Here is a 27,160-nt window from a genome sequence, read left to right on the forward strand (position 1 = left end):
TGAAAGCTTGGAGGTGCCATTCCCTTGGAAATCCTGTGGCAAGGAGTGCAGAACTTCAGGCACCTGAGCATTAGAAATGTAGATACCTAAGGAATGTGGGGGTCTTTTTTTTTGTTTGGTTGTTTGTTTGTTTTGGGTAGACTAAAAGGAGTAGCTTGAGTATCAGCATTGCAGGTACCAGATTTAGGCATATGCAATGGCAGAGACCATCATCGTCTGATATGTAGTAGCATGTTCTGTCCAGCTGAACTACTGCTCCTGAAATCCTGAGGCGTATTTGTCCACACAGTTAGAACAGATTTAATACAGAACTATTTTACTATAAGCTTATTTTGTATTTATATTTCACACCACATTTTTGTTGTTTTTGCTTTACCAGTGACTTCAAATAGTTTACCAACAGAACTTTATTTTGACGCCTAAATGCTCGGAGATACGAAGTACAGATTTCAGAAAGAACTACAGAGAGAACCAGAAGCAGCTGCTGCAGATATGTGTTGTACGGACATGCTCAAACTTTCCTCAAACTTTCCATCGAGGGTTAAAGGAATCAAGATGAACTTCTAACACATCAGTACATTTATGGAGCTTGCAAGTTTTCTGCTATTGCTGGGACGCAGGAATCCAGCATTCTAACAAAGCTATGGAATGCTTCACAAGGTGGCTTCAGCACTCTACAAGCCTCCTCTAAGTAGTCAGCTGCTGTTTCCAGGCTTTTCTTTATGGTTCTCTGTCCTCGAAGGAGGGTCCGTATGAAAATTAAAGAGGAGGAGGGTAGAGAACGAAGTCTGAGCTGTTGTGATGTTTCACCTGAGGAGGAGTCGCTTTCTGTGGTGCTTGGTGGCTCATTTTGTTGCAGCATCTTAGCGATATCAGCATAGTCCAAGAGAAGTTCTGATACATGGAGGGATAAAGCAGGTGAACTCAGTAACTGATGAACAGCAGCCTCTACTGTGTGGGGGAAATTATCTCTTTGTAACATCACTCCAACAAATGCACACACCATGTTTCCTACAATCCCCTTATAATTATTATAAAGACCTTTTACTGTAGCCACGTTGTCCTGCAAAGTGTTGAATGGTTCAGCAATTCTAGAATAAAATGTTGGGCTTACGGTTCCATCTTCATCATATCCCATTGTGGCTTTCATCTCTTTCAAAGCATTGATCAGGAGCTGCAGATTCTCTTTAATGCTAAAGTTTTCTTTTACTGCCAAGATGGGGAGTTCAGTGCCAAGATAATGATTGAGGATTTTGAATATTGTATTGGTTGAAGAGACATATATGTATACTAAGCCATACAGATTCTCGCAGGCCTTAACGATCCTTTCTTTATCACTCTGAAGACCGAGGCAGGCTAACATTTCCGGAGTGAGGGTTTGGCTCTGAAAAGGAAACAGAAGAAATCCAGGAGACAGGGAAGGGTGGATGGGTGGGGGAGTGAAAATATTTTCATCTAGAATGTTACATTTCTGAAACTAGTATTACAAATTATCAAACTACCTGACCCTCCCTCCAGGTGTTCAGAGTTAGAAAAGGCTCTTTGTTAGCCTCTGAAGGGGTCTTACCAAGCAGGCCGGCAAAATGTGGTGTAAACAGCTGCTAGTGTATTTATTCTTGTGGATGCAGGAATTACAGATCTGACCTTCAGCATGTCATCTGAAAAGCAACAGAAGTAGTGTAAATGAATTATTCTCTCCTTTTTGATGTTTATTGGTGAATGTATGGAAGTCCTATCAAACAATCTACTTTACATCGTCCTTAGAAATAGAACCCTTTGGTTTGTATGTACTGGTGGGTCTGCACAGAATTAAATGTATTCTGGGGAGGGGGAATGGACACAGCAGAGTCAAATGCGTGAGTCATCTACATGCAACAGGCAAAGCAATTGAAGGCTGAGCAATGCAGTGTTTTTTCTCAGGCTAGTGCTTGCTGTGAAGTGACCCGTGTCTGTCAGTTCACACAGTGGCTAGACATTGCAAGCATTCCTTGAGAGGTGGAAGTGAAAAACATTCTCCTTGCCTTGGCTCCTCTCTTGCTACTGTTCTGACTACCAAGCAAGTTCTGCTGTTCTGCTTACACCTAAGAGGCCAAGGCCAACTCCCAAGGCCAACTGCCAGCACAGTCCTGGGACAACATGCTGCTGAGGGACTGCTTCCGATATCGTCTTTGTCTCTCCTAGAGCCCTGGGAAGACAGACTGGTTGCATCAGACAAATTTTATCAGCTCCATCCCACTCCATACTCTTTAAGGCTTTTCTCTCAGTATGCAGCTCAACTCTGCCTCTTCCTTCTTTCCCTTCCCATGAAGCAAGTGGTATGAAATCATATGAAATAGCAATTTTTTTTTTTTCAGTATCCACCGTTGTTCATCCAGAGCTGTCTCTGGGACTCCACATCTTCTTCCACTCCCAGAGCACCAGAGGAAAGAACCTGGGGAATTGCACCAAAGAAGGGTGAGAGACACTTCAGACGAAGTCCTTTCCCCAGACTTCATAAAGATTTGAAGCAACAGCTATTTATCTTCCTTAAAGAACTGGAGTAAACCAGGAACAAAACTGCTTGACTATTGTTTAAAAGATTTTCAGTCATGTTCCAAAGGATAGATAGAGACTCAGAAGAGAATTGGCACCCATCGCTAACCTTGAGAATCTAAAACTGGCTTCCAGACTACAGGATGTGTCACTGGCAGTTGCCAGCCTGATGAATTCATTTCAGTCCTGTATTTGAAGAAGTATTTCAGGCCTACATAACATTCTCAGTTAATAACAGGAGTCACAGATGGGAAAAAGCTGTGAGCAACTAACTGATCATTGCAGACATGTAATAGTGGTAGCTAAATGACTACTGATCTCTCAAAGCTCATCTTCACGTCTACAGCTCTGAAGACAAGTGGGGTTTGGTACTCTATTTCTGGGTTGACTACAATAGCTCATTTTTTCATGGGAAAAGAAGCTGGAAATTGCAGTTTACTCATTTTATGCTTTATCTTGCGCTTTCATCTTAGAACCACTCTCTCCTGAGGAGACAACACTGGCAACCAGATGCCTGTGGGCAGGAGGCCCATCTTTTGAAGGATCAGAGCTTGGAAGAAGTCTAACCTGGATGAATGCAGAACTACAAGATTTTGTTTTGCTGGCACACATGAAGCCTGTACTGATTTCACTGTCAGTGCTGGTTTTTTGTATTTATGTGGGACTGTTCAACTTTTCTTCCATAATTCACAGGTGTACAAAACCAGTCATGACAACAATTCATTATTTCAAAAACAGAAATAAAAATGTATAAATCCCTATAGGAAACCAAATCTTGTACCCATACAAATGAAAAGTGCTTCCCAACATGTTTTATATCCTGAGATCAGCAAGTAATACCTTCCCCTTCCAGCCCTGGCTGCAGGTACCTGTGAAGGTACCTCTGTCATAGGCAGACACATTCATGCTGTACTTATTCTCTTCAGGAACAGGTGGCCTTAGGAGGAAATAACAATTTTGAGGTAGCATCAAATAAACTGAGTTAAAATTGGAAGGAAGGGGAAACGAGGGAGAAAATGAGAAAAATCAGGGTAAACATCACATAATAAAATTGATGACAAGCAGGCAGGCAACAGGACCCAGCTGAAGCCCAGCTCTGGATTCCTAACTCATCAGATGCTGCTGGAAACCACCAGAGGAACACAGGGGAAAGAGGATGAGATCACTGTCCTGTACGCATTCATCCGATTGCAGGAGCACTCAGGCAAAAACAGGTAGGCAGTCTAAATGTTTAACTAGAAAATCCTCTGGGAAAAATCTCTGGGGAGCTCGAGAAATAAGCAGAAATACAGAGATATATGTGGTGTCTGCCTAACTGTAGAAAACAAATGTAAAAATTGGAAAAAGTGTTAATGTGAAGAGTAAGAGGCTGTTTTAGGTTTAAAGGACATAAAATCAACAGCAGTCACAGGAAGATGAAAGAATGATTCAGACAGAATAGATGTTCCAAGTCTCTTCCACAGCTTTCTAGTATGTAAAATGTTCACTGATGTGCCGTTCCTTTTGGAATATTTTTTCTTCTCAATTTCTGCAAATGAGCATAAACAAATGGCCTTTCAACAAAACGTCACTGGAGTGGAAAGGATTAACATAACACTGAGTCAGAGAGCACGCCACCAACATCCCAGAGGCAGAGCTGATATGAAATTATACTGGCAGGGTTTTATGTCTCCTGAAAATCACAAACTTTTACTGTATACGAACTTTGCTTGCTCCAGCTTGAAGAAAGATGAGTTAAAGAGTTTATTCTCTTAACAGAGATGCAAGGTAAGCGGCTGAAAGAAATGTACACTGCTGTGCAAAACACTGTGGAAAAAATATCCCTTCAGACTGGTTTGTATTTCAAAGCTGAGACTAAAAGCTGTCTAGAGGACTGCTGAAATCATTCTGTTTCTACAGTGATCTTGTTGGGGAGGGTGTGTTTAGTGAAATACAGCTGGGTCAGTGCCAGTTGATTTGCAGTTAGCAGATAACGCAAGAACTCCAGAGGACCAAAATGACACAAATGAATCTTTTAAGAAGAAAAATCTAGCTAGTCTCCTACACACAACTATTTGTACCTATAGCTGTGGTGTGTAGGCACCAAGAGCAAGAAAGGACTTATCTTGGAAAAACACAAAGTAACGCATGAAGTTGGCCCAGATTTGCAATAAAAGGGTTGAGAAAATGAAAGTACCAACAAGAAACCAGTCATCCTACTCCTCCATAATCTGCCCCTGTTGCAATGTAAGATGCACGCATCTAAGTCAAAATCATGCTAAAGCATTTTTACTTTGCAGCTGGTGATGGGTTAAGAGAAAGTGGCACGGGGTTGATTATAGAAGCTTAGAGATGAGAAGTAACTCCACAATCACTGATAACTCAGTCACTTTGGACGCCGTATCTTGCCAGGCAGGTAATGCTTGACATTCACCAGTGAAAAAACAACGGGGATTCAATGACAGCATTAGAAGGGGATGTGATTAGGAATATTGAAGAAAGAATCAATGAGGGAAAAGGGACTAAATATCAGGGAAGAAAACACAGTTGGAGCTGTGTGTAAGGTGCAATAGGTTAGGATGTGTTTGGGATAGATAATTTTGCCGTTCTCTTTGAATTCCCAAATGTGAGTTGATTAGCATGCACACAAATGTCTTATATGGTAACATTTCCTCTTAAATGCAAGGAGTGGCTTTAAACACCCTTACACTGGTACAGACTGTGCGCGCTCCACCAATCATCACAGTCATTTAAAAATTAGATGCCACTGACTGAAAAAAATAGGCTGATACAAAAGTGCCTCGGTAACAGGCCTTTCATTTCCACAGCTTATTTTAGACTTTGCTGACTAGATGAGCTTGTTCTGTTTTTTAGTAAACGAGTTCGGCTTCTACCATCTGCAGTTTCCTAGGTGAAGAAAGACCCATGCTCATTGTAACAATATGCTAATTACATGTTTGTTAGCTGTTTTTGTTGCTCTCATGTCTCATAAGGTCCTTTTGCAATCATTTGGCTAATGATATGAATCAATGTTTAAGATTTCTAGATTTACAAGCTATGTTTTGGGATTTGATTTGCTGAGTATAAAAAGAATCGGTGGGGCAGGGACAAAGCAGCTTACATTTCACTGCTTTTTAAGGGCTGGGACTATGGGTGTAAACAGTGAGAACTTTCTTTGATCTCTTGAAGTAGCTGACTTCTGAGGAATGGCGCTGAGTGACCTCCTTTATCCAGATAACCCCAAGAGACGACAAGAATTGATCCATCTGCACCAGGAATTGCTTGACTGCATGTCCATGAATTTCCACGCAACAAATGAGCTGGCTGGAGTTCTGAATACACACCTGGGATGTACTATTAGCCACATCAAGATGAGAGAGAGCAGCACTGTCAAGGAAAACTGTGACATTATCATTCAAGCGATGAGTGAGATTCAGCGTCAGGTGCAGAAGATTGATAGTGACATGAAGGAGAAGCTAGAGCCTGTGCTATACCAGAAGCTGTATGACATCAAAGAGCCTGAACTGGAGAAACTTGCAATAGCCCATAGAGTTTTTTCCATCATTCTCGGAGAAGCAACTTCTACAGCTGGGATGGTAGCTATCAAGCTAATTGGCTCCAACCTTATAACTCTCACTGTTAGCAAACTCGTCAGCCTCCTTGCCCAGATCGGGGCATCCGTTCTTGGGGGAATCAGCATCACCATTCTTGGGCTCGGCATTGAAATGATCCTGCATGCCATTCTGGGAGCTGTGGAGAGGAATCAGCTCCTGGCTGCCGTGAGAAGCTATGAGGAGCATCTGGCTGAGTTTAAAGAAGCCTCAGAAAAATACCAGCGTGCCATACATGAAGTGACTTCCTCAGTCAGACACCAGGTTCAGTGAAAGAAGTCAGTGTTCTCTTTCCTGCTGTGACAATGACTGCAGCAGCTACTCCTGCAGATATTTTTGTTTGTTTGTTTGTTTGTTTCATTACAGTAGATGAACTTTGGATTTTTTTATTATTATTATTATTATTTTTTCTTATTAGTGGCAGCAGAGAAAAGATAGATGTGTCAGATCAGAGAACTGGCACAGAAATATGTTGATAGTGAACTGGCTTAAAGGTGCTCCTGGGAGGCAACAGTTTAACTACTTGGCACCTTTTCAGCTGTTTTCCAGAATGCATTGTAGATAACCTTGAAACGTTATTAGTAGTGGTGACAATAATATTCACTGCTGAAACAGTAGCGGTGAGAAGGTGTGATTTTTCTCTTACCGAGTTGCTTTGTCAAAATGACATCATGATGGGAGACAATTATTTCAACAAAGCATTCCATATCCTCATCTAGATGGTTCATCACAACAGGTGCAGTTGCTAAACTCTCTTAACGTGGATTTGTTCTAAATCTGATAGGCTCAATTCCCTGTTCACAGAAGCGATTACAAGGACTAGCTGAAGCACATTTCCTGTCCCATTCCTGCCTGAGGAGCCAGCCAGAGATCTTTAAATAAAATCTAATGCCAGCAGATTAACAGATAAGAAAATCATGGGCCTACAGCCAAACACACACAACCTTGCCCCACAGTTGAGGGAAAGCAGCTGTAGAGCAGCAGGCGTGTCTGACTGTGAGTAACCTCTCATGCTCGGTATTGCCCTGCTCCTGCTCACCCACAGGTGAACATTTCTGTGCACAGCTGCTGCTCTGTTTATTGACATGGCACTATGCACTTAAACAAGGGTTGGTAGGATTACAGCCCTATTAATGTGCTGAATTTGTTTTCAAGTCCTTTACAAGCCACCAATGGGGGACTGCCAAGAACATGCACAGATTCTTCTTTTTGCAGTGTGCTCTCAAATGTCCTTATTTTGCAGATTTTAAAGAGAAAGCTAGAAGAACATGGTTTGCTGTCAAGCTCTGATTTGCGTAGAATGCCTTTTTTTTGTTTTGATCTTTGAAGAAAAAAAATAATAAAAAATATCTATTTTAAGAGCTCTCTTTCATATACTTTTTTTTGTTGTTGTTGTTGTTGTTGTCACAAAGATCGATCTCAAACCAAATCGTGAAAAAGATTAAAATCTTCATTATACATGCAGTTTATCAATTCTTGTTTGTCTCCATGATCGATTAATCTAGTAAAATTACAGTCAGTAGAATGTATAGATCCATTTTGAGTACCAGCTCCCCCCATACTAGAAGCATACTCAAATTCATACGTACTTGTTAATATTCAATATTATACGTTTATTTTAATAGCTAGACCGTGCCTGTGAAAATAAAGAGACGTGTGAGATTACATCAAAGAAGCTCTCCATTCCATTGTCTTCTTAACTATTCCACCCTCCCCCCCCCCAGCCAGCCTCCTACGATTCCCATTCTAAACCATTATCTTCCGACTCCTTTTTCTTTTGTGTTCATCTGCGAGGAAGCCACTAGATGGCAATGGGAATGCAGCTGCTGGCTCTCGAGCAGCTCTCACAGCCGCTAGGGACAAAGCCCAGAGCTCGGGAGCTTAGGGGGCTCAGAGGCCAGGGCTGGAATGAAAACCAGGGACCAGCACAAGCTGCAGACTGGGCGATGTGGCTCAGGAGAGGCAATTCAGAGGAGACAAAAAGCATTTCCTTACCTAGACACAATGTTTGTGGTGACATGGTGACCTGAAACAGCTAGTTTCTATAAGACATGACTTCTCCTTGCTCCTGACCCACATGGCACTCAGTTTAGGGGTATTTGTTTAGAGGCGAGCGATCAGCAGAAGCAGCAATACTTTGAGTGCTGGAGAGGCAGGAATTCCTGGTTCCTGCTCACTTTCTATGTGCAAATGTACATTCTAATTTAGGAAGAAAAAGCACAAGCTCGGTACGTGCCTGTGAGATTGCTAATCACTGCCGTAGGAGAATAGTGGAGCCAAATAAAAACCAATCTATTGCACTTTTCAGGCATTTTGAAAATAAATGCTAAGCAGTTTGGGGGAGGAAGGACATGGAATGAAGGTCATAAATCCACGCAATTTGTATTTACCTTTTGATAGATCTTTGTTTCTGGTGGTCTTAAAAGAAAGACATCTTCCCTGAAAAAGCAGGTGTTAAGGTGTTATGTCCATGAGATGTTGGAAGATGTTGGTGGTGCTGGAGGCTGATGGTCTGCAGCCTTTTCTGCTTATGAGGTAGGCCGGAATCCTGAGCGAGGTGGGGCAGGCACCCATGACCTCACAGAAGGGTGTGTATGGCACCTTCCAGCCCCATGAGGCAGTTTTGAGGTGAAAAAAAAACACACACAAAACACTGATCTCCTTAAGACCTTCCCAAACTCTTTCCCCCAGCTCCAGTAATAAGAAAATCATGGGATTTGCTTGTGTTACTGACAGTTCTGTTTTTCTTTTTACTTTGTTCTTGAACTCAGCGCAGCATGCATCCTGTTGTTTTGAACAAAGATTAGAATTAAAACTGTACTTTGTGCATATTCTTGATAAGAACAACTCCAACGAGGAAACGAAACTGTAAAACAGGCAAAATGAGTCTAAGTTGGTCCCAAACCTATGTAGGGAGATTGTTACAAACAAGAGCTGAGGAAAAGGCGGAGGTGCTCAATGCCTTCTTTGCCTCAGTCTTTAGCGGCAATACCGGTTGTTCTCTGGATACCCAGTACCCTGAACTGGTGGAAGGGGATGGGGAGCAGGATGTGGCCCTCACTATCCACAAAGAAATGGTTGGTGACCTGGCACGGCACTTGGATGTGCACAAGTCGATGGGGCCGGATGGGATCCACCCAAGGGTACTGAGAGAACTGGCAGAGGAGCTGGCCAAGCCACTGTCCATCATTTATCAGCAGTCCTGGCTACCGGGGGAGGTCCCAGTTGACTGGCGGCTAGCAAACGTGACGCCCATCTACAAGAAGGGCCAGAGGACTGACCCGGGAAACTACAGGCCTGTCAGTTTGACCTCAGTACCAGGGAAGCTCATGGAGCAGATCCTCTTGAGAGTCATCACACAGCACTTGCAGGGCAAGCAGGCGATCAGGCCCAGTCAGCATGGGTTTATGAAAGGCAGGTCCTGCTTGACAAACCTGATCTCCTTCTATGACAAAGTGATGCGCTGGGTGGATGAGGGAAAGGCTGTGGTCTACCTTGACTTCAGCAAGGCTTTTGACACCGTCTCCCACAGCATTCTCCTGAAGAAACTGGCTGGTCTTGACTTGGACTGGCGCACGCTTTGTTGGGTTAGAAACTGGCTGGATAGTCGGGCCCAAAGAGTCGTGGTGAATGGAGCCAAGTCCAGCTGGAGGCCAGTCACTAGTGGCGTCCCCCAGGGCTCAGTGCTGGGGCTGGTCCTCTTTAATATCTTCATCGATGATCTGGACAAGGGCATTGAGTGAACCCTCAGTAAGTTTGCAGATGACACCAAGTTAAGTGCGTGTGTCGATCTGCTTGAGGGTAGGAAAGCTCTGCAGGAGGATCTGGATAGGCTGGACCGATGGGCTGAGGTCAACTGCATGAAGTTCAACAAGGCCAAGTGCCGGGTCCTCCACCTGGGGCGCAATAACCCTAAGCAGAGCTACAGGCTGGGAGAGGAATGGTTGGAGAGCTGCCAGGCAGAGAAGGACCTGGGAGTGATGGTTGATAGTCGGCTGAATATGAGCCAGCATTGTGCTCAGGTGGCCAAGAAGGCCAACAGCATCCTGGCTTGCATAAGAAACAGTGTGACCAGCAGGGCTAGGGAGGTGACCGTCCCCCTGTACTCGGCTCTGGTGAGGCCGCACCTCGAGTACTGTGTTCAGTTTTGGGCCCCTCGCTACAAGAAGGACATTGAGGTGCTTGAGCGGGTCCAGAGAAGGGCGACGAAGCTGGTGAGGGGTCTGGAGAACAAGTCCTACAAGGAGCAGCTGAGGGAGCTGGGCTTGTTCAACCTGGAGAAGAGGAGGCTCAGGGGTGACCTTATCGCTCTTTACAGATACCTTAAAGGAGGCTGTAGCGAGGTGGGGGTTGGTCTGTTCTCCCACGTGCCTGGTGACAGGACGAGGGGGAATGGGTTTAAGTTGCACCAGGGGAGTTTTAGGTTGGATTTTAGGAAGAACTTCTTTACCGAAAGGGTTGTGAGGCATTGGAACAGGCTGCCCAGGGAAGTGGTGGAGTCACCATCCCTGGAAGTCTTTAAAAGACGTTTAGATGTAGAGCTTAGGGATATAGTTTAGTGGGGACTGTTAGCGTTAGGTCAGAGGTTGGACTCGATGATCTTGAGGTCTCTTCCAACCTAGAAATTCTGTGATTCTGTGATTCTGTGAAAATCTGTACTGCAACAAATTCCTCCCAGTAGCAGGACAAACATAGAAGCCCAAAGAGGCACAAGGGGCTCTGCTGCCTGTATGCACAGTGAGCACACACGGTGAGTCTGAGGTGCTGAGAGCTCTCAGGACCCTGGCCCTGGAAATGCTCCCGGTGTGACCGTCTGGTAACTTGGGTGCCGTGTGGCTTGCGGCTGCTGTTGGTGTCACCGTGCTGCAGTTCACAGCCTCGTGTTTTGCCTGCAACGATTCTTCATAAAGCTCCAAGTTCGCCCCCTCCCTATTACAGAACGGCACAAGGGCATCCTCCACGTATCTTTATTCTGGGAATTCACGGGGGCTCTGACAGGGGACTTCTGCCAGGAGATGCGCTGCGGGCACTGAGGCAGAGCAGGGAACCGCCCCCCCCCCCCAACGGCCGCCCCTAACGGCCGCCAGCCCCGCCCCTGCTCCGCCCAGCCCAACCATAGAGTCGCGGTACCATAGAGTCGCGGTGGGCGCGCTGTCGTCCCCATTAGCGGAGCGCGTTGCGACAGCCGTGCTTTACGGCGGCGCCCCGCTCCGTCCCGGTGCAAGATGGCGGCGGGGCCGCGGCGGCGGCGGGCAGCGCTGCGGGTGTAGGGGCCGCACCGGGGGGGAGCAGGGCCCGGCCCGGGGTGAGAGGAGCGGGACGGGGACGGGAACGGGAACGGGCTGGGAGGGAGCGGGAGCGGTAGGGAGCGGGTTTCTTGCGCTGCTTTCCCTCGGGGGAGGAGGAGAGGCCTTCGTGCGCCTCATGGGAGGCTTCTGCCTCGCTCCCCAGCGGCCGCGAAACGGTAGATGGGGCTCCCTGGTTGCTTCCTGTCCCCTCCCGTCCTTTTTGTTTCGAAGCTCTTTGCTTTGTGCCCGATAAGGGTTTGGGATGGAGGTTTGAGGAGCTTTCTCGTTCCTCTTGAAATGTGAGGTGTCTGGGGAGCGTGGGGTGCAAATGGGAATCCTGGCTCTGGTTCCTATGGAAGGAAATAGTAGCATCTGTAAAATCGCGAAATTATTATAAAATACACGTAGTCTGAGGAGCAGGAGGTACGCTACTGGTGTTCCCAAACCATGGGGTGCTTTAGATGCCAGCAGGCCAGCTATGAGAATAATTTGGTGATGTGAGGCATGAGCAGAGCTCTGTAGTTTTTTAGTGGACAAACATTGAATGTGGTCGCTTCCAGGAGCTTGCTAAGAAGCCTTTCCATGAGGTGTTAATGTGCTAAATGACGCTTCAGCTTATTTATTTATTTTTAAGAGGGTAGATACTTCAGCAATTTGTAGGTGGCATCTCCTGCATTTAGGAAAGAAAGATGTGTTTGGTGACTTGGGTGAGGCTGTGGGGAACTGTAGATTGTGCTTACAAAGTCTTTGTTTGGATGCTGCTGGTTTGCACACAGGATGGCGACAAAACCTGCATCCCATCAGCTCCTGGATCTTAGAGGTTGTTTCAGATTTTGGCGTGGAATCTGGGTGTGTTTGGTTGCTTTTTCTCTAAAGTGGTGGGTTGCAAGGGGTACCAAAAGGTACGAATTAAAGCTGTGAGAATTTTGTACCAAAAGGTACAAATTAAAGCTGTGAGAAAGGCAATGTGCCTGGCTGTAGTTTAACTGCTACTGAAGTTGTCTATAAGTTAAAGAACTTCTAAAGGTCTTCTAAAACATCTAAAGAAAGGAAATAACTCTCCTCAGAATAAACTTCTTTCTTTGGTCATTGTAATGCAGCTTGAAACAGTGCTGATGGAGGTAGCATAGGGGCAGGGGCGTGGCAGTGGTCTGTGAGGAGCAGAAAAAGGCAGGAATGTGTGCAGAGCACTCTGATGGATATGGTGGTTGCTGGGGAGAGATCAAGAGCAGCTTAGAAGCCTGAGGGAAGAAGGGAATTTGTGGGAAACAAATGCTTGAAATGGAGAGCTCTTATGGGAGTAAATGAAAAGCTAGAATAACTCTGATATGCAGAATGTGCTCCCCTGCCCCCTTCCATACCATAAGCAAGAAGGTTCTAAATTCAAGTCTGGAGCAAATGCCAAACTGACTAGTTTAAAGTAGGTACTTGGTTAAGTGGTTGTAAGTACATAGTTAAGAAGTGGCACTTAGTTAAAATAGGATGGTTTTGATGGGAATGTCTGAACTTCTGTAGGATTTGAAGATCTCACAGTATCTGAGGGTTTTCTCTTTTTTTTTTTTATCAACCTACTGCTGATACAGGGAGGAGGAGTAAGTGTACTCATACTGCTTGTGTGCAGTACCTGAAACTGAGGTTATCGTTTCCAGATCTTTTTCATTTTGAGACAGAAGAAAAACAGTCAAAATGGGGCGGAGATCCACGTCATCCACCAAGAGTGGGAAGTTCATGAATCCCACAGATCAGGCCCGTAAGTATGCATAAAATCTAAGCAGAAGGGAATGGGGGTGATAAGGAGTAAATCTGTGTCTCTGGAAACAGATAAAAAGCTCAGTTTTGTCTGGTGTAAGAACTTCCTGAGAAGGCTGCTTGCTTGTGTGCTGTGGCTGCTCTGCAGTATTTTACTTTTGACTGCAGTTAGCAGTGCTCTGAGGTCTCTACTTAATTGTTGGCTAAGCTGCTTCTTAGGGTGAAGTTTGTCTGAGGCTAGAACCTGAGGAACGTGTCAAATTTAGCAAATGCTGTGGTTACATGAGGGAGTTGTCCAACTCTGTCTTACCTTTTTGTGACATCCCAAATGGCATCAGTGCTAAACAGATACAGAAAACCCAGACTTCCACTGTGAATGCTTCATTTCAGATGGGTGTTCCAAACCTACTTATTTTTAAAGTGCATCATTGCTCCTTGGCACTACATTTCAGTGGCAATCCTTTCATGCTTGCATGAATTGCTATGACTTGTGTTGTCTTTTATTCTTTTCTGTGTAAAACACCCCAGCTTCTGGACGTGTGGAGAAATGCTGTATTTCCTTCTCCTTCTGTATAACACACATAACATAGGCATCTATTTCTAGACTTGAAATCCATTTCATATATGAAATAGGAATGTATTTCACACTGTATTTTTCTATCAATGGGAATATGACCTTAAAAGTTGCATTTTTTTGTAAAATGAATGAACTCTTAGAAAAAAAGCACTAGTCTTGTTGAAGGTAAAGTTGTTCATGGATTTGATTGTCTCAAGTTATTTTCTTTTCCTTTTTTTTTTTTTTTTTTCTTCCACCCTCTCTAGGGAAGGAAGCCCGGAAGAGAGAACTAAAGAAGGTAAAGAGACCAGAAACATTTACTTGGCATTCCCTGTGCTATTCGTTGTGTTTGTGATTGTAACGACACATGGCAGATGAACAGACCAGCTACGTGTCGATTGATTTTGTAAGATTTAGTTTGGAAAATACTGTCCGAGTAAGTGGTTTAAGAAAACACAGACGTCTGGGTTTGAGCAGCCATATCACGTCATCTGCTATGTTTTTGAACTTTTGGTGATTACAGCTTTCCACAGCATTGTTGTAAATACTTGGGAATTTAAAAACAAAAAACAACAAGAAAAAAAAATCACAAAAACAACATAAACTTTTTTAGTTGTTAGCACGATTTATTATGTGTCTTAATTGGATTATAGAAGCATTTATAAGTAGTGAGGTAGTGGAATTAAAACTCATGTTTTTTTAAATATCTTTGCTGCTGACTTGTGCTGTGGTTAGTATTTGCAAAGCATTTTGAGGTGCCTTTTTTGCAGACTGGGAATATTGAGAGAGTAACTGGTACAAAGATTGTCTCTTTTTTCCTGTGACACTGTTGTGATTTCCTTGATCTTTGATTGTCTTAGAACAAAAAGCAACGAATGATGGTACGAGCAGCTGTACTGAAGATGAAAGATCCAAAGCAGATCATCCGGGACATGGAAAAATTGGATGAAATGGGTGAGTGAGAGGTACCAGGTGTTGGACTTAGGCAGTGGTTTATATAAACACAAAACATAGTTCAAGGGTTGACTGGGAGACTAAAATAGAACAATCTTGTTTTTTCCCGCTTTAGAGTGGGAAATTCTATGAATAATCAGGAATTGATTATGGTTTTAAGTAGATTTCTTCAAAGTGTGTTTTTGTCTTTTTGGGAAGATAGCTGACATAAGCACTGAGTAAAGGATATGGGAGTGACTTAGAGTCTCAAGACTGAGGAACTCATGAAAATAGGAACTGGAGATGTTTTACTTTGAAGTTGTTTCATTAGTTACAGTTGCAGAGTAGAGTAACTGTAGGAATTTCTGGTTTGTTTTTGCTGTCTTGGGTTAGAATTTAACCCAGTACAGCAGCCACAGCTTAATGAAAAAGTGCTAAAGGATAAACGCAAAAAGCTCCGTGAGACTTTTGAGCGTATCTTGCGGCTTTATGAGAAGGAGAATCCTGACATCTATAAAGAACTGCGCAAATTGGAAGTGGAGTATGAGCAGAAAAGATCACAACTCAGCCAGTATTTTGATGCTGTCAAGGTAATACTTGTGATACTTCAGGTTTGTAACTGTGGTAGTGTATACTTCAGTGTCCGCTCTTACGTGCAACAGTTAAAAAAAATGTGGGATCTTCATAAGAGACCATTGTATATATACCTTATGTGGGCCATATTAAGCACTTGTGTTTAATGGGCTGTATCTACAGTTCTAGCATTTCAGTGAAGACAGCATGAGGGATGTCAAGTCTGTATTTGTTTCTCATGTATTGATTTCATTTAACAATAAATTACAGGGAAAAGGGAAACTTAGGTTGCAAATCAGTATCAGAATCTGTTCTCTGTATCAAGAAGAGAGTTTGTGAGTGTGCAGTTGATACTTCTGTGAATTTCTGTTAAACCTGGTGCTGGAAATAGTGAGTATCTTTTGGCATTTGCTTAAAGAACTTTCTTTTAAATTCTTTCCAGCTGTATTGTAGAACATAATGTTGCACAACTGCAAGTATCTAAAGTTTTCTTTTCTTAGAACATGCAGTGCCTGTGATTTGTGCCTTCAAGATACTTCACAGATGTGGGCATACTTGTCTGCAGCCGCTTTTCTTTGAGGATAGAAGGTCTAAAGGGGGATGGAGATTTGACTGGGGTTTGCCTGAAAGACTGAAGCTTTTCATGCCTGCACCTCTTGTGTGGTTTTTGTATTGAAAACTTACTGTTGACTACTGCAAGGCAGCTTGCCCTCATAACAGACCTTTGGCAAGTGATAGCAGGTCCCTTGTGTTGCAGACCTCTGAAAGGTAACGAGGCTGTGTGGTAGCTTCTGTGGAAGTAACTTGTTCTCTCTCTCCCCCCACCCACCTCTGTTTTCTTTTTCCCTCAGAATGCTCAACATGTTGAAGTGGAAACTATCCCGTTACCAGATATGCCACATGCTCCCTCCAACATCCTCATACAGGACATTCCCCTTCCTGGGGCCCAGCCACCTTCTATCCTCAAGAAGACATCAGCCTATGGGTGAGGGAAAATAAGTGTTCCTGTTTTAGTGGGGAAGAGTTGGGTAGAAACAGAGGTAATACTAAGTAGCATAAACTGGGGATTCTGTGGGAGTGATTTTTTTATTTTTTTTAGTGAAAGACCTTAATATTTCTCTACTGTTACAGTTTTTGTTTTAATTGGTTTATGAGTAGTATACTGTACCTTCTGGCACTTGTCTTTCGGTTTTTCAGTGAAACTGCTGCTTCGTTCTAGCATAAATACCTATGTGACAGTTTAAGAGGCATTTTTCTGTTTTGCTGGTGTATTCAGTTTAAGCTCGTAGTTTACTTGTGTATCTGGTTCTCATTCTAATACTATTTCATTCTCAATGTGTTGGTTAGTTCATTGTATTTCTGTGGTTGGATTCAATACTTGCTTTGTCATCTTTGGTTGCCTTCTAAGAAACTTTCTCTTTTTGTCTGATTTTAAGCAAAAAGGTTGTAAACTCCTTGGGGCACAACTGTACTTTTGAAACAGTCATGTTTCTTTATGGAAGTCTGCTGTGTAAACAACTTGTCTGTGTTTTTTCTGGTTTTAATTTCCTGTCTTCTTTCCAGACCACCAGTTCGATCCATTTCCATGCTTCCTCCTCCTGGTCTCGGTATTCCACGTTTACCTCCTGGCAGGAAGCCCCCTGGGCCTCCTCCGGGGCCACCCCCACCTCAAGTCCTACAGATGTATGGCCGTAAAGTGGGTTTTGCTTTAGAGATGGCTCCTCGAAGGCGAGAAGAAGAGATTTCTTACGGTTCTGAAACAGGTAAGGACTCTCCCATCTCTCTCTTAAAAGGTGTACTCTGGGCAATGTGGATGTTTATACTACTTGAAGAATGTTGTGATTTGCAATTCTGAGATATTTTGGTATATTTCATAATATCTACGATTTAACAAAATTAGCTGTATTTTTAAATACTGTGACTTGTAATTACAACTTCTCCGTTACGTTGCATAGATTATTTTCCCATGTAGTCTTAACAAGGCTGAAATGTGTGGTTTTTTTTTTTTTTTTTTTTTTTTTTTTTTTTAAAAAAGAGATAGTACGTATATCCTCAGAGAACTCTTCCTTTTTCTAAAAATGAAACCTGACAAACCAAACAAAAACCCCTCAAAAAAAGTAGTGAGGGAATACTTTGGCTAGGAGAACGTAGTTTCTCCTTTTTCATACAACTGCTGTGTCTGCCATAGAAAACTGTGAATGGGTAGATTAGGCCTATTGCATGCCAGAAAGGATAGATAAGAATTGCCTTTACTTGTTCACTGTGCAAATTAATCAGCTATTAATAAGAAATTTTAAAATAGACTCTCTAAAATACTCTTTTAGAGTGTGCTAAATAGTGAAGGATTGACAATATATTCACTTGGTTTCCAGGAAAATTTTCCGAACTGTGGACATAAATATTCTGTCTTTCACACCAGTATATTTGGAGTTTATGCATTTCCTAATACTTTGCTTCCTGCAGGACAGCGAGGGCACGATGATGATATGTCTAGTACCAGCGAGGATGAAGGCTATCCTGAGGATATGGATCAAGACAAGCATGATGAGAGCAGTGATGACAGTGACAGCGATAGGTCAGATGCAGACAGTGAAGGTGAGGACTTCCTGCATCGTGATAATGACAAGGAGAGAGAAGGTGGAGAAGAAAAGAAATCAGGTATGATGGGAAGTTTGAGGTTGGGCTTTGAGTTTTCGGAAAAGAATATTTACTTAACAGAGTTTCTCTGTTTTCCTTACAATGGGGTGGGGGGGAAGTAGTTGGCTTATCCGATTAACTCTGTTCTAACTGACTTAAATTCCAGCTGAAGAATCTTCCTGATAAAATGGATCAGAAGGAAACTATCTAGAAGTGAAGTGGAGAAGATGTGCAATGTACATCTCAGATTTAGCTGTTTATTAGCAGTTGAGTTAGCCTAGTGAGGGTGTAAGCTGTTTTATCACCTGAAGTATTGGGGAAAAAATACAAAAATTAAAAAAAAAAAAAAAAAAAAGCCTTAATATAAATATAATTGCTGTTCAGTGACTTAAATGTTACTTTGAGATAACCACGTTTTGTACTACTAGTGCTTCTGGATAATTTTTCTTTTTTTTTTTTTTTTTTAAGGATCACAATTGTTAGAGAATATTAGGTTAGAAAAACTTAAGGCTAGGAAGACTACGCCTAACTCTTATGTGGGAGCATTGTTACATTAGCGTGATATATTATCCATACCTGGTAAAAGACTTCCATATGTCTGAAATATATTTGTGTATGTATTTTTGTTTTCTCTCCCCCCAGATTTTCACCCTGGTTTTTGTCTGTGCTTTGCTTTCCCCAGGTCATAGTGTACGGTTTGCGGACATGCCTGGGAAGTCACGGAAAAAGAAAAAGAACATGAAAGAACTGACTCCACTCCAGGCCATGATGTTACGTATGGCAGGTGGGTGGTATAGATAAAGTGGAGCTATACTGTTACATTTCTGGTTAAGGTTTCTCTTGTGAGCTTGCTTTACGCAATTCCTATTTTACAGGTGTAAATGAATTACTGTCATGATGTAAGATCTTCTAAGATTGTCAGCTGTGAAGCTGTGATTAGTGTTTTTTTTAAGATTATTATTTTTAGTTTAGTAATGTATGTTTTTCACATTGAGTTGAAGTTAAAATAGCAACTTTTTATATATGTACTGGGATTTTTCTTTCTTTTCTAAATCTTTGCTTAATTTTTAATCAATTGGCCAAATGAAATATGAAGCTCTTAATGAAAAAAGGTGATATTGTGTTCAGCTTGTAATCTACAGGGGTTAAGACTATCTAGAATATAATTTTGCGGAAAGAAATTAACCCGTGGAATTGAGATTGAGGTGTCTTTCTAGAAGAAGAAAAGCAGTATCTTTTAGGAGGGTTGCAGTTTCTTGCAAGTGGGAATTATGTCTGTTTAGGGGGCTAAATAAACGTTTTAAAATTAAAATAGAACAGATTTTTCTCTCTCCACCCTCTTTCCTTTTTGAACTATTCTGATCATAGGAAATAATTCCATGTTCCTTCTGCCCTCCCTGCCCTGCTCCAGACTCCCACAGACTTATCAAATAGCTGCAGTTCAAGTTTGTTAGCAGAAGCTTCAGCTCCCGTAGGAAAGCAGAGCTATCTAAATCCGTGCTTGCTTTTTATTTTTCTTTTCAATGTAGTAATTTAAATGTCATCGGTTTTCTTTAATGTGATTTTCTTAATTTTTGTTTTTTCCTTCTTATTTTGTGTGATCATTTTTTTTGTGATCAAAGTTATTACCTGTGGACCAGTTTTGTAAATACATCTCGTTTCCAGGTCAGGAAATTCCAGAAGAAGGGAGAGAAGTGGAGGAATATTCGGAAGAGGAGGAGGAGGAGGAAGACGACTCAGAGTCTGAGGAGACATCACAACAACAGCAGCAGCAACACAGTGAGGAAGCTCTTGCAGAGACTGGGTCTTCCGCTGCAACCTCAACGCAGCAGCAGCAACAGTCCTCCCAGTCTGCTGCTGCGAACCAGATACAGGCACCTCCTATGCCTGGGCCACCTCCGCTAGGACCGCCTCCAGCCCCTCCACTGAGGCCCCCAGGACCACCCACTGGCCTTCCTCCTGGCCCTCCGCCAGGTGAATATTTGATCTGCTCTGAAGGCTGCAGGCTGTCAGTTGTACAGACATTGAATCAGTTTGGGAGGTTTAAAGCAGAGCATGTTGCACATGAAGTAGAGAAGCCCAGTGTGGTAATTGCTGAGGCCTGTGTGGTGTCTTCTATGGTCAACGTATTGTTTTCTTCCCAATGTCTCTCCCACAGTTTGATTTCTGTTATCTCCTAGAGGGGGAACCTTAAACGTCAAAACAGCTACTTAGTCAGTAATTTTGCTCTATTCAACTTTTCAGGTCAGAAGCACAGTCAAATGCTTGACTGAAAACTTTTCATTTCTAGCTCTTTAAATTCAGATAACCCTAACTGAGTAGCTGTTCCCAACTATTACTTCAATGCATAGAGAAGAGTCTTTCTCCAGGTTAGAGAAGATGGATGCTTATATTTGACTATAACCAAGAAACTTTCACTCTACACCTCCTGCCTTTTTTTTTTTTTTTTTTTTGAGACTTTCAGGTCTATTTAATCTGACAGCTGGTTGGTATTAGAACACCTTTCAAGCTTGTGTTGAGGATCGTTAGTGGTAGCTGATGGAGTTGTTCTTTTACCCATGAACTAAGTTGCTCTTCTCTTGTGTGTATGCTTTCAGGAGCTCCTCCTTTCCTGAGACCTCCTGGTTTACCAGGTCTGCGTGGGCCTTTACCTCGACTTCTACCACCAGGCCCCCCACCTGGGCGACCACCTGGCCCTCCACCTGGCCCCCCGCCTGGTCTGCCCCCAGGCCCTCCTCCACGTGGGCCCCCTCCTCGCCTGCCACCTCCTGCCCCACCAGGTAAAGTACTCTGTTTGCTTCAGAGCCAAGTCTCTCCCTGCTTTATTTTCTCACTTTGCTTATAATCTTTGCTCTGGTGACCGAGCCAGTACATCTAATTGGTAGCAAGGCATTATTTAAAGTCTAAAAGAATGTTTCTCCAATTTCCCTTTGTTCCTGTACATGTGGCTAAAAGCACACCCGTAAGTTTTTCCAGGTTTGCACCTTAGGGTTGTATCTCTTTTGGTACAAATAATTCCATATATTCCATATTGCTGTGTGTAGCTTGGTAGCAAGATATCTGTCATTAAAAAAAAAAAAAGGAATTTCAGAGTTTAAACTTATGTTCGTCTGTTTCTGAGTTGGAGATAGGGTGTGGTTTGTGTTTTTGTCGCTAGCCATGGGTTTGTGATGCTGCTTAAGTTCTAGTGGGATAAATCATCAAAAACTTAATTTTCAGGTTACTTTAAAATTTGAAAGAGCAATACATGGGATCCTGTAGTTTTCAAAGTCAGTGGGGCACTTTTCTTGTCCTGATTCTTCTTCCTTCTACCTTCTTGGTGGGAGCTAGCAATTGGTGCATGGTTAAGTATTTCCCCTCCCTCCTTGTCTAAAGAGAGCACTACTCTGGTTGACGTTCCTTGGCTTTCAGAGCCTTTGCATTTTATTTGTAAAGAGGTTTTAGAATTCCCAGGTTTGGAGCCATCTTATGCTTTCTCTTTGTCTTACAGGTATTCCTCCTCCTCGCCCAGGCATGTTACGGCCACCTCTGGTGCCTCCATTAGGACCTGCTCCACCTGGGCTCTTCCCCCCAGCTCCCATCCCAAATCCCGGGGTGCTGAGTGCCCCACCCAGCTTGATTCAGCGCCCCAAGGCGGATGACACCAGTGCAGCCACCATCGAGAAGAAGGCTACAGCTACTATCAGTGCAAAGCCACAGATCACTAACCCCAAGGCAGAAATCACTCGCTTCGTGCCCACTGCCTTGAGAGTGCGCCGGGAGAATAAAGGGGCTCTGGCTGCCTCCCAGAGAAAACAGGATGATGAGCCTGCTCTGCCATTAACCAAAGCTGCCCCTAAGGCTGGATCGTCTGCCCCTATCTCTGTACAGACAAAGGATGATGTGTATGAAGCTTTCATGAAGGAAATGGAAGGTCTCCTGTGACCTGTCCCAGTCAGCTTTCCTGCCCTCTGAACACAGATGTGACCACCACGGAGGAAGAAGGAAAGGTCCTTCTGCAAGCAACGAAAGGGCTCGCATGACAGGGAACAGTTCCCTACCCACAGGTCAACTTGCCCAGTGTGCTCTGAATAGAGACCGCTGCAGATGAGGTGTGGCTAGGCACCTCCTCTCAGAGCTAGCATGTCTACTTGGTGGAAGGAAATCACAGTCAGTAAGGCGATGCTGCTTCCCTCGAGCCCTCCCCCTTCCTTAGAGGGAGGGAGTGGTACTCTGGGGAGGGGGGCTTGGGAGTGGGAGGCACCTCTGCTCTGCCTGAGTCCTTTCACGTCCTGAATGCGCTGGTGAGGGTAGTGGAACCAATTTTTAAGGAGCCAGAAAAGTGTTAGCAGCATTTCATACACACATGGTTGTCCAATTTTTATTTTCTGTACTGTTCTTTTCTGTAAATATTTTATAGTCCTGTTTTTTTAGTTGCAGTGAGATCGATCAATCATCTTCCGGGGTAGTCAGGGAGGTAATTTGCGTATACTGTACACTGGAATTTTGCACCCTGTCCCCTCTACAGTCCTCTTGATGGCTTTCATCGGCAGGGGAAACTTCATTTTGTCTTGTGAAAGACAATAAATGTTCAGTGTATCAAAATACTGGCTTTCTTGTGATATGTATAAATATAGAATACAGATGGAAGGGGAGGAGGTTCTTCACTGGCCTTGGGGTACAATACCAGCATTCTGAACCTCAGGAAAGAAGAGCAATAGCTACATTATAAATAATATATACAATTAGGCTTCTACCATCTACCAACAAAGGCCATAAGAAATGGTTTAGAAGTTTTTGAGTGTATCAGGACTCACCGTAAAAAAAAAAAAAAAAAAAGTCTAATGCTAGTAATTATAGAAGTTTATTTTATGTATTTGAAAGGCTAACCTGATATCAAATGTCAGATACCCACTGCATGTGTCCTGGACAGAATACTTTAAATAAAAATTAGTAAAGAAGTCTAAGAGCTTGACAGATGATTTAACTTTTGTAAAATCTCTGGTTCCAAGTTCATGAAGCTGTTTATATAGCTGCAGGTCTTTTTTTTAAGGGCATTTTCATTTTCCATCTTATTTTTTTTCTGATTTTGATTGAAATGTTTCTCTTGTTTCATTATTTATGCTGACAGACAATATTCTAATAAGCCTTACCACATGCAAGAAGCAAATATTTGCAGTCTATTTCAAATGAGAATAAAATATTGTGGGATCTTGTAGACAAAACTACCTACAAGACATTGTAAAAAAAAAAAAAAAAAAAAAAAAAAAAAAGACCGGTGGAATAAGTTTGTGTGGGCAATAAGTCTTTTCCAAATGAATTTTGTCTGGAACACTGAATTTGAGTACAAGATTAGTGATTAACTATGTAGGTGTCTTTATCCTGCTTTTAAAACAACAACTACAAAGAGTTACTATTAAAAGTAGCATATCCCATAAGAGAGATTGGTAGAACTTTGTTTTCCTTGTTGAAGGTCTTGTGGGTGTCTTTAGTGCCTTACGAATGAGTTCTCTAAGAACATATCAATTTCTAGGTGAATATATCCAGACACTGGTGATTCTTCTTAGATTTCAATACAGTTTATAATAATTTTAGGCTGCCAGACTACCAGGTAGCTCAAACAATACCTTTTGTTGGTTATAAGTCTCAGACATTCAGTGTTTTGAGGTTAAATCCATTTTAAGGAGACAAAATGATTAATGACCCAAACTCACACTTGGATTTTATTTTCATGATTTCTGGATACAAACAATCTTTTTTTACAACAGATTGCTTCCTGGTTCAGAAGTTAATTACAGTTGTGTCAACAGCATCTTAAATATTAGTGGAAAAGACTTATGGGATATAATCTGTTTAGTTTATTTTAAATTTTTGTGTTTTTGTTTTTATTCTTTAGAATGAAATATGTGAATGATGATTTGGGGAAGGGAGGGGTTGGGTTATCGCTGTCGTACTTCTGACCTTGGTCTTGATAATATGGTTAGACATCCAGCCCAGGAAAGAGCTTGAGAAGAGGAATTTGTTCTGGGGTAAGGACCTCTGTCCCTGTCATTCAAGATCCAGAAAATCTCCCTAGCAGGCCTGTGATTACATCACTTGCCTGCTGGAGTCATTTGATTCATTCCATTCCTTCACTTAAATCTGATTTATTATTTTATTTTTAACCTTTTTTGTTTAGGGGTTCTATTTGCCTTATTCTCACATAGGTGAACCAACTTTTTTCTTCTGTTGGAACAGCGAACATCTGCCTGAGCCGTAACTATCCTCTTCAGACATGGAAAAGGATTCACCAAATGTATAAGCGGGCTCAAAAAAGAAATTTCATGCACAAGGAGTGTGCATAATGTCAGAAACAAAGCTTCTTTTCCCCTGCCTTCAACCTGGGCAGGGCAAGGAGGGAGGTAGGTTCCTACAACTGCTAGATCTCTCAAATGCCATGGGGAGGGAAAAAAATACAGGTAGGGGTGAGATAGGGGGAGGGTGCTCCTGGATGGGCTCTGAGTCCAGGCAGAAGAGCTGGATTTGACTATACAAATTCTCCAGGAAACAATTTTTATTTTCTGGGAAGAGTCCAAGGTGGTGCCTACCTCCTCTTGTGTAGTGCTTGTTCACAAGGCTTCTCGCATTGTTCTGTGGTTTTGGATAAGCTGCAAACACACATGGCTGGGACTGTGCATGTAGAAACTGGTTCATACTTCATCTGAAGGACCTGATCTCTGGCTTGTCTTCAGCTAAATTAACATGGGGGATTTTTTTTTTTCCCCTTGCCTTTAGCACAGTTCTAAGTGGAAAGAGCACAAACAGACAAATTCTTTGTTGTTTTTATCAAAGCAGTGGGTTCCGGGGGTGCTCGTGCTTCAATCCATTTGCTCCTGTAACTGTCTCATACTTCAATCACTCAAGTGATAGGCTTATGGCAGGAAGGTCAGATCCAGCACTGAGGATTGCTGCCAACCTTTTCTCCTCCAGTTGCAGTGAAAGCACTCAGAAATGGTTGTGAAATAGTTTCATTTCTAAACTGGCAATACTCACAGCATCTAGATTATTTTTTCCCTTTATCCGTGTACCTTGTCTTTAGCTTCTGGCAATGACAGATCAATAAAATTTGCTTTGGCAAAGCATTCACATCCATTGAATTACACAGGTGTGTTTTTTATTTTTTTAAGGTGTATCATGGATGGCCTGGTGGGTGTGGGGTCTCTGATTTTCCCTGTAATACCACAGTGATAGTATCCAGGGTGAGCAGAGTAGTCTGTTATCCACACTGTTCACTTCATCATAATTTTGTGATATGCATCTCAGATTCTATGATATGAATTACAAAGAAGAGTGATGGGTCAGAGCATAACAGCATCAAGGAATGAAGGTGGGAACAACAACCAGGCAGAACTGGAATTTATTTAAAGGAGAGAGCAGAACTCGGGCTGTGGGGAAAATGGAGGAGGAGCCTACCAAGCACTATGGGATAGGAGAAGGATGTGGCTAATTCCAGCGTGCAGGCTTCTTTGTTGGTTTAGACAACGATAGTGCGTGCACTTGCTAGAAATATATAGAAGAAAGAGAAAAAGATAGCTGGAAATAGAAAACATAAGTAATTAGAACAATGAAAGAGGAAAAATGTATATGAACCTGTCCATAAATGAGAGCAGATCACAATACAGGCATCTTGAATGTTGATGAAGTTGTTTATGTGTGCAGTTGAGATGTTTTCCAGTCTGAGTAAAGCATTGCAGACTGACCTCTAATGCTCTGCAGAACAGACTTACACCCAATATTTCCCTTTGATTAGAGTTATAGGTGAGTGCTCAGAGAATTTTCCTTTGTTTCATGCTCCTGTCTCATTTCCGCACATATCGGTAGTGCGGGGTTGCAAATGTGGTTTGTAAATTAAAACTTAACAAAGAAAGGAACGACAACGACCATGATGCTGTAGCAGCATTTGTAAACACGGGCATTTCTAAGCGACCGCGGCCTTAGCACAGGTTCCCCTTGCTCCTGGGAGGCAGCTGCACGCCTCTGGTCTCCTCGTCATGGGATGCCCGGACTGGGGCACGGCCGGGGCCCGGGGCCCGCCGCCAGCGGGGGCGAGGCACGATCGGGGCCCGCCCCGGGAGCGCCCCCGCGGAAGCGCCGCTGGCGGGCGGGGGCAGCGCGCGGGATGGGCCGGGGCCCGCTCCCCATTGGGTGGATTTGGATCCGCAGCGCCATTGGTCGGAGCGAGCGAGAGCGCGGTGCAGCCAATCGGAAGGCGAACCGGGCCGCGCGGGGAGGCTATAAAAGGGGCCGGGCGGGGGGCGTAGCGACGCGTGTTGTACGTCAGCTTGGGTGGCGTAGGGGCAGTGTCGGAACCATGTCAGGCCGCGGGAAGCAGGGCGGGAAGGCGCGGGCCAAGGCCAAGTCGCGCTCGTCGCGGGCCGGGCTGCAGTTCCCCGTGGGCCGCGTGCACCGGCTGCTGCGCAAGGGCAACTACGCGGAGCGGGTGGGCGCCGGCGCCCCGGTGTACCTGGCGGCCGTGCTGGAGTACCTGACGGCCGAGATCCTGGAGCTGGCGGGCAACGCGGCCCGCGACAACAAGAAGACGCGCATCATCCCCCGCCACCTGCAGCTGGCCATCCGCAACGACGAGGAGCTCAACAAGCTGCTGGGCAAGGTCACCATCGCGCAGGGCGGGGTGCTGCCCAACATCCAGGCCGTGCTGCTGCCCAAGAAGACCGACAGCCACAAGGCTAAAAGCAAGTAAAAACCCGGGGACTGTTCCCACCTCAAAAGCAACACAAAGGCTCTTTTTAGAGCCACCCACTTCCTCGTAAAAGGAGCTGTAGATCCTGAGCAAAAAAAAAAAACCCATCTTTGCTGTTGAAAGGCAGCACAGTATCGATGTGTTCTACACACCGGAGTAGAAAACTCCATCTGATAAAATAACTTAATTGCCCATATATATATAGTAGGAAAAAAGAAATGATTCCGTATCAAAGGAGTCATTTTATTATAGAACAGGTGATAAACATAAGAAGCGGAATGTTAGTACAACAAAAAAGCTTCATCCAGCAAGTCTCCTTTTTCAGTTCAATCCTACGTCAGGTTGAGCTAATTCACTGATGTCAGTCAAAAAAAAAAAAAAAGAAAAAAAAAGTCTGTAAGCCTGTCCCTAACCCCCTCCAAACCACTTACAGATTTAGAGACTTTGTCATTTTTCCCTAACAATAGGCATTCAGAATTATTAATTTTTAATGCAGATTTCTCATTGCTATGTGAGCTACCGTGTCCATTTTCTGTCTGAAATCTGAATGAGAACAATTTAAAATCATTGGGAGGCACTTTGA

General features: G+C 43.4%; 3 protein-coding genes across 6 annotated transcripts; all 3 read left to right on the forward strand.

The window, feature by feature from the left end:
• Positions 1-856: 856 nt before the first annotated feature.
• Positions 857-7,303, forward strand: LOC309876533 (single-pass membrane and coiled-coil domain-containing protein 3-like). 2 transcript variants are annotated; one of them, XM_082756943.1, is made up of 3 exons: positions 857-955; positions 3,006-3,746; positions 5,701-7,303. In XM_082756943.1, exon 3 carries the CDS (start codon positions 5,718-5,720, stop codon positions 6,393-6,395), a length of 678 nt encoding a protein of 225 aa, XP_082613069.1. In that variant the 5' UTR covers positions 857-955; positions 3,006-3,746; positions 5,701-5,717; the 3' UTR covers positions 6,396-7,303. The 2 variants fall into 2 exon arrangements, with proteins under 2 accessions (XP_082613069.1, XP_082613070.1); XM_082756944.1 differs by having other exon boundaries at positions 5,704-7,303.
• Positions 7,304-11,293: 3,990 nt separating this feature from the next.
• On the forward strand, positions 11,294-23,223 carry WBP11 (WW domain binding protein 11). Of its 3 annotated transcripts, none has more exons than XM_082778050.1 (12): positions 11,294-11,427; positions 12,994-13,160; positions 13,982-14,013; positions 14,576-14,669; positions 15,042-15,238; positions 16,073-16,206; positions 16,785-16,984; positions 17,685-17,879; positions 18,541-18,642; positions 19,524-19,832; positions 20,456-20,638; positions 21,349-23,223. In XM_082778050.1, the coding sequence occupies exons 2-12, from the start codon at positions 13,097-13,099 to the stop codon at positions 21,780-21,782; spliced, it is 1,944 nt and encodes a 647-aa protein (XP_082634176.1). In that variant the 5' UTR covers positions 11,294-11,427; positions 12,994-13,096; the 3' UTR covers positions 21,783-23,223. The 3 variants fall into 3 exon arrangements, with proteins under 3 accessions (XP_082634176.1, XP_082634177.1, XP_082634178.1); XM_082778051.1 differs by having other exon boundaries at positions 11,326-11,427; positions 13,060-13,160; XM_082778052.1 differs by having other exon boundaries at positions 11,410-11,427; positions 13,032-13,160.
• Positions 23,224-26,158: 2,935 nt separating this feature from the next.
• On the forward strand, positions 26,159-26,663 carry LOC309885567 (histone H2A). Its single transcript, XM_082775646.1, has one exon. The coding sequence runs from the start codon at positions 26,188-26,190 to the stop codon at positions 26,575-26,577; it is 390 nt and encodes a 129-aa protein (XP_082631772.1). The 5' UTR covers positions 26,159-26,187; the 3' UTR covers positions 26,578-26,663.
• Positions 26,664-27,160: the final 497 nt, after the last annotated feature.

Source organism: Aythya marila (genome assembly GCF_965140915.1).
Source record: "Aythya marila genome assembly, chromosome: 1".
Lineage (NCBI taxonomy): Eukaryota > Metazoa > Chordata > Aves > Anseriformes > Anatidae > Aythya > Aythya marila.

Excerpts from the sequence above, each read along its gene's own strand:
- WBP11 (XM_082778050.1), top strand. The coding sequence starts at position 13,097 with ATGGGGCGGAGATCCACGTCATCCACCAAGAGTGGGAAGTTCATGAAT. Across the intron at positions 15,239-16,072 it reads AGTATTTTGATGCTGTCAAG|AATGCTCAACATGTTGAAGT; the intron begins GTAATACTTGTG and ends TTTTTCCCTCAG. Across the intron at positions 19,833-20,455 it reads TCCTCCTGGCCCTCCGCCAG|GAGCTCCTCCTTTCCTGAGA; the intron begins GTGAATATTTGA and ends GTATGCTTTCAG.
- LOC309885567 (XM_082775646.1), top strand. The coding sequence starts at position 26,188 with ATGTCAGGCCGCGGGAAGCAGGGCGGGAAGGCGCGGGCCAAGGCCAAG.
- LOC309876533 (XM_082756943.1), top strand. The coding sequence starts at position 5,718 with ATGGCGCTGAGTGACCTCCTTTATCCAGATAACCCCAAGAGACGACAA.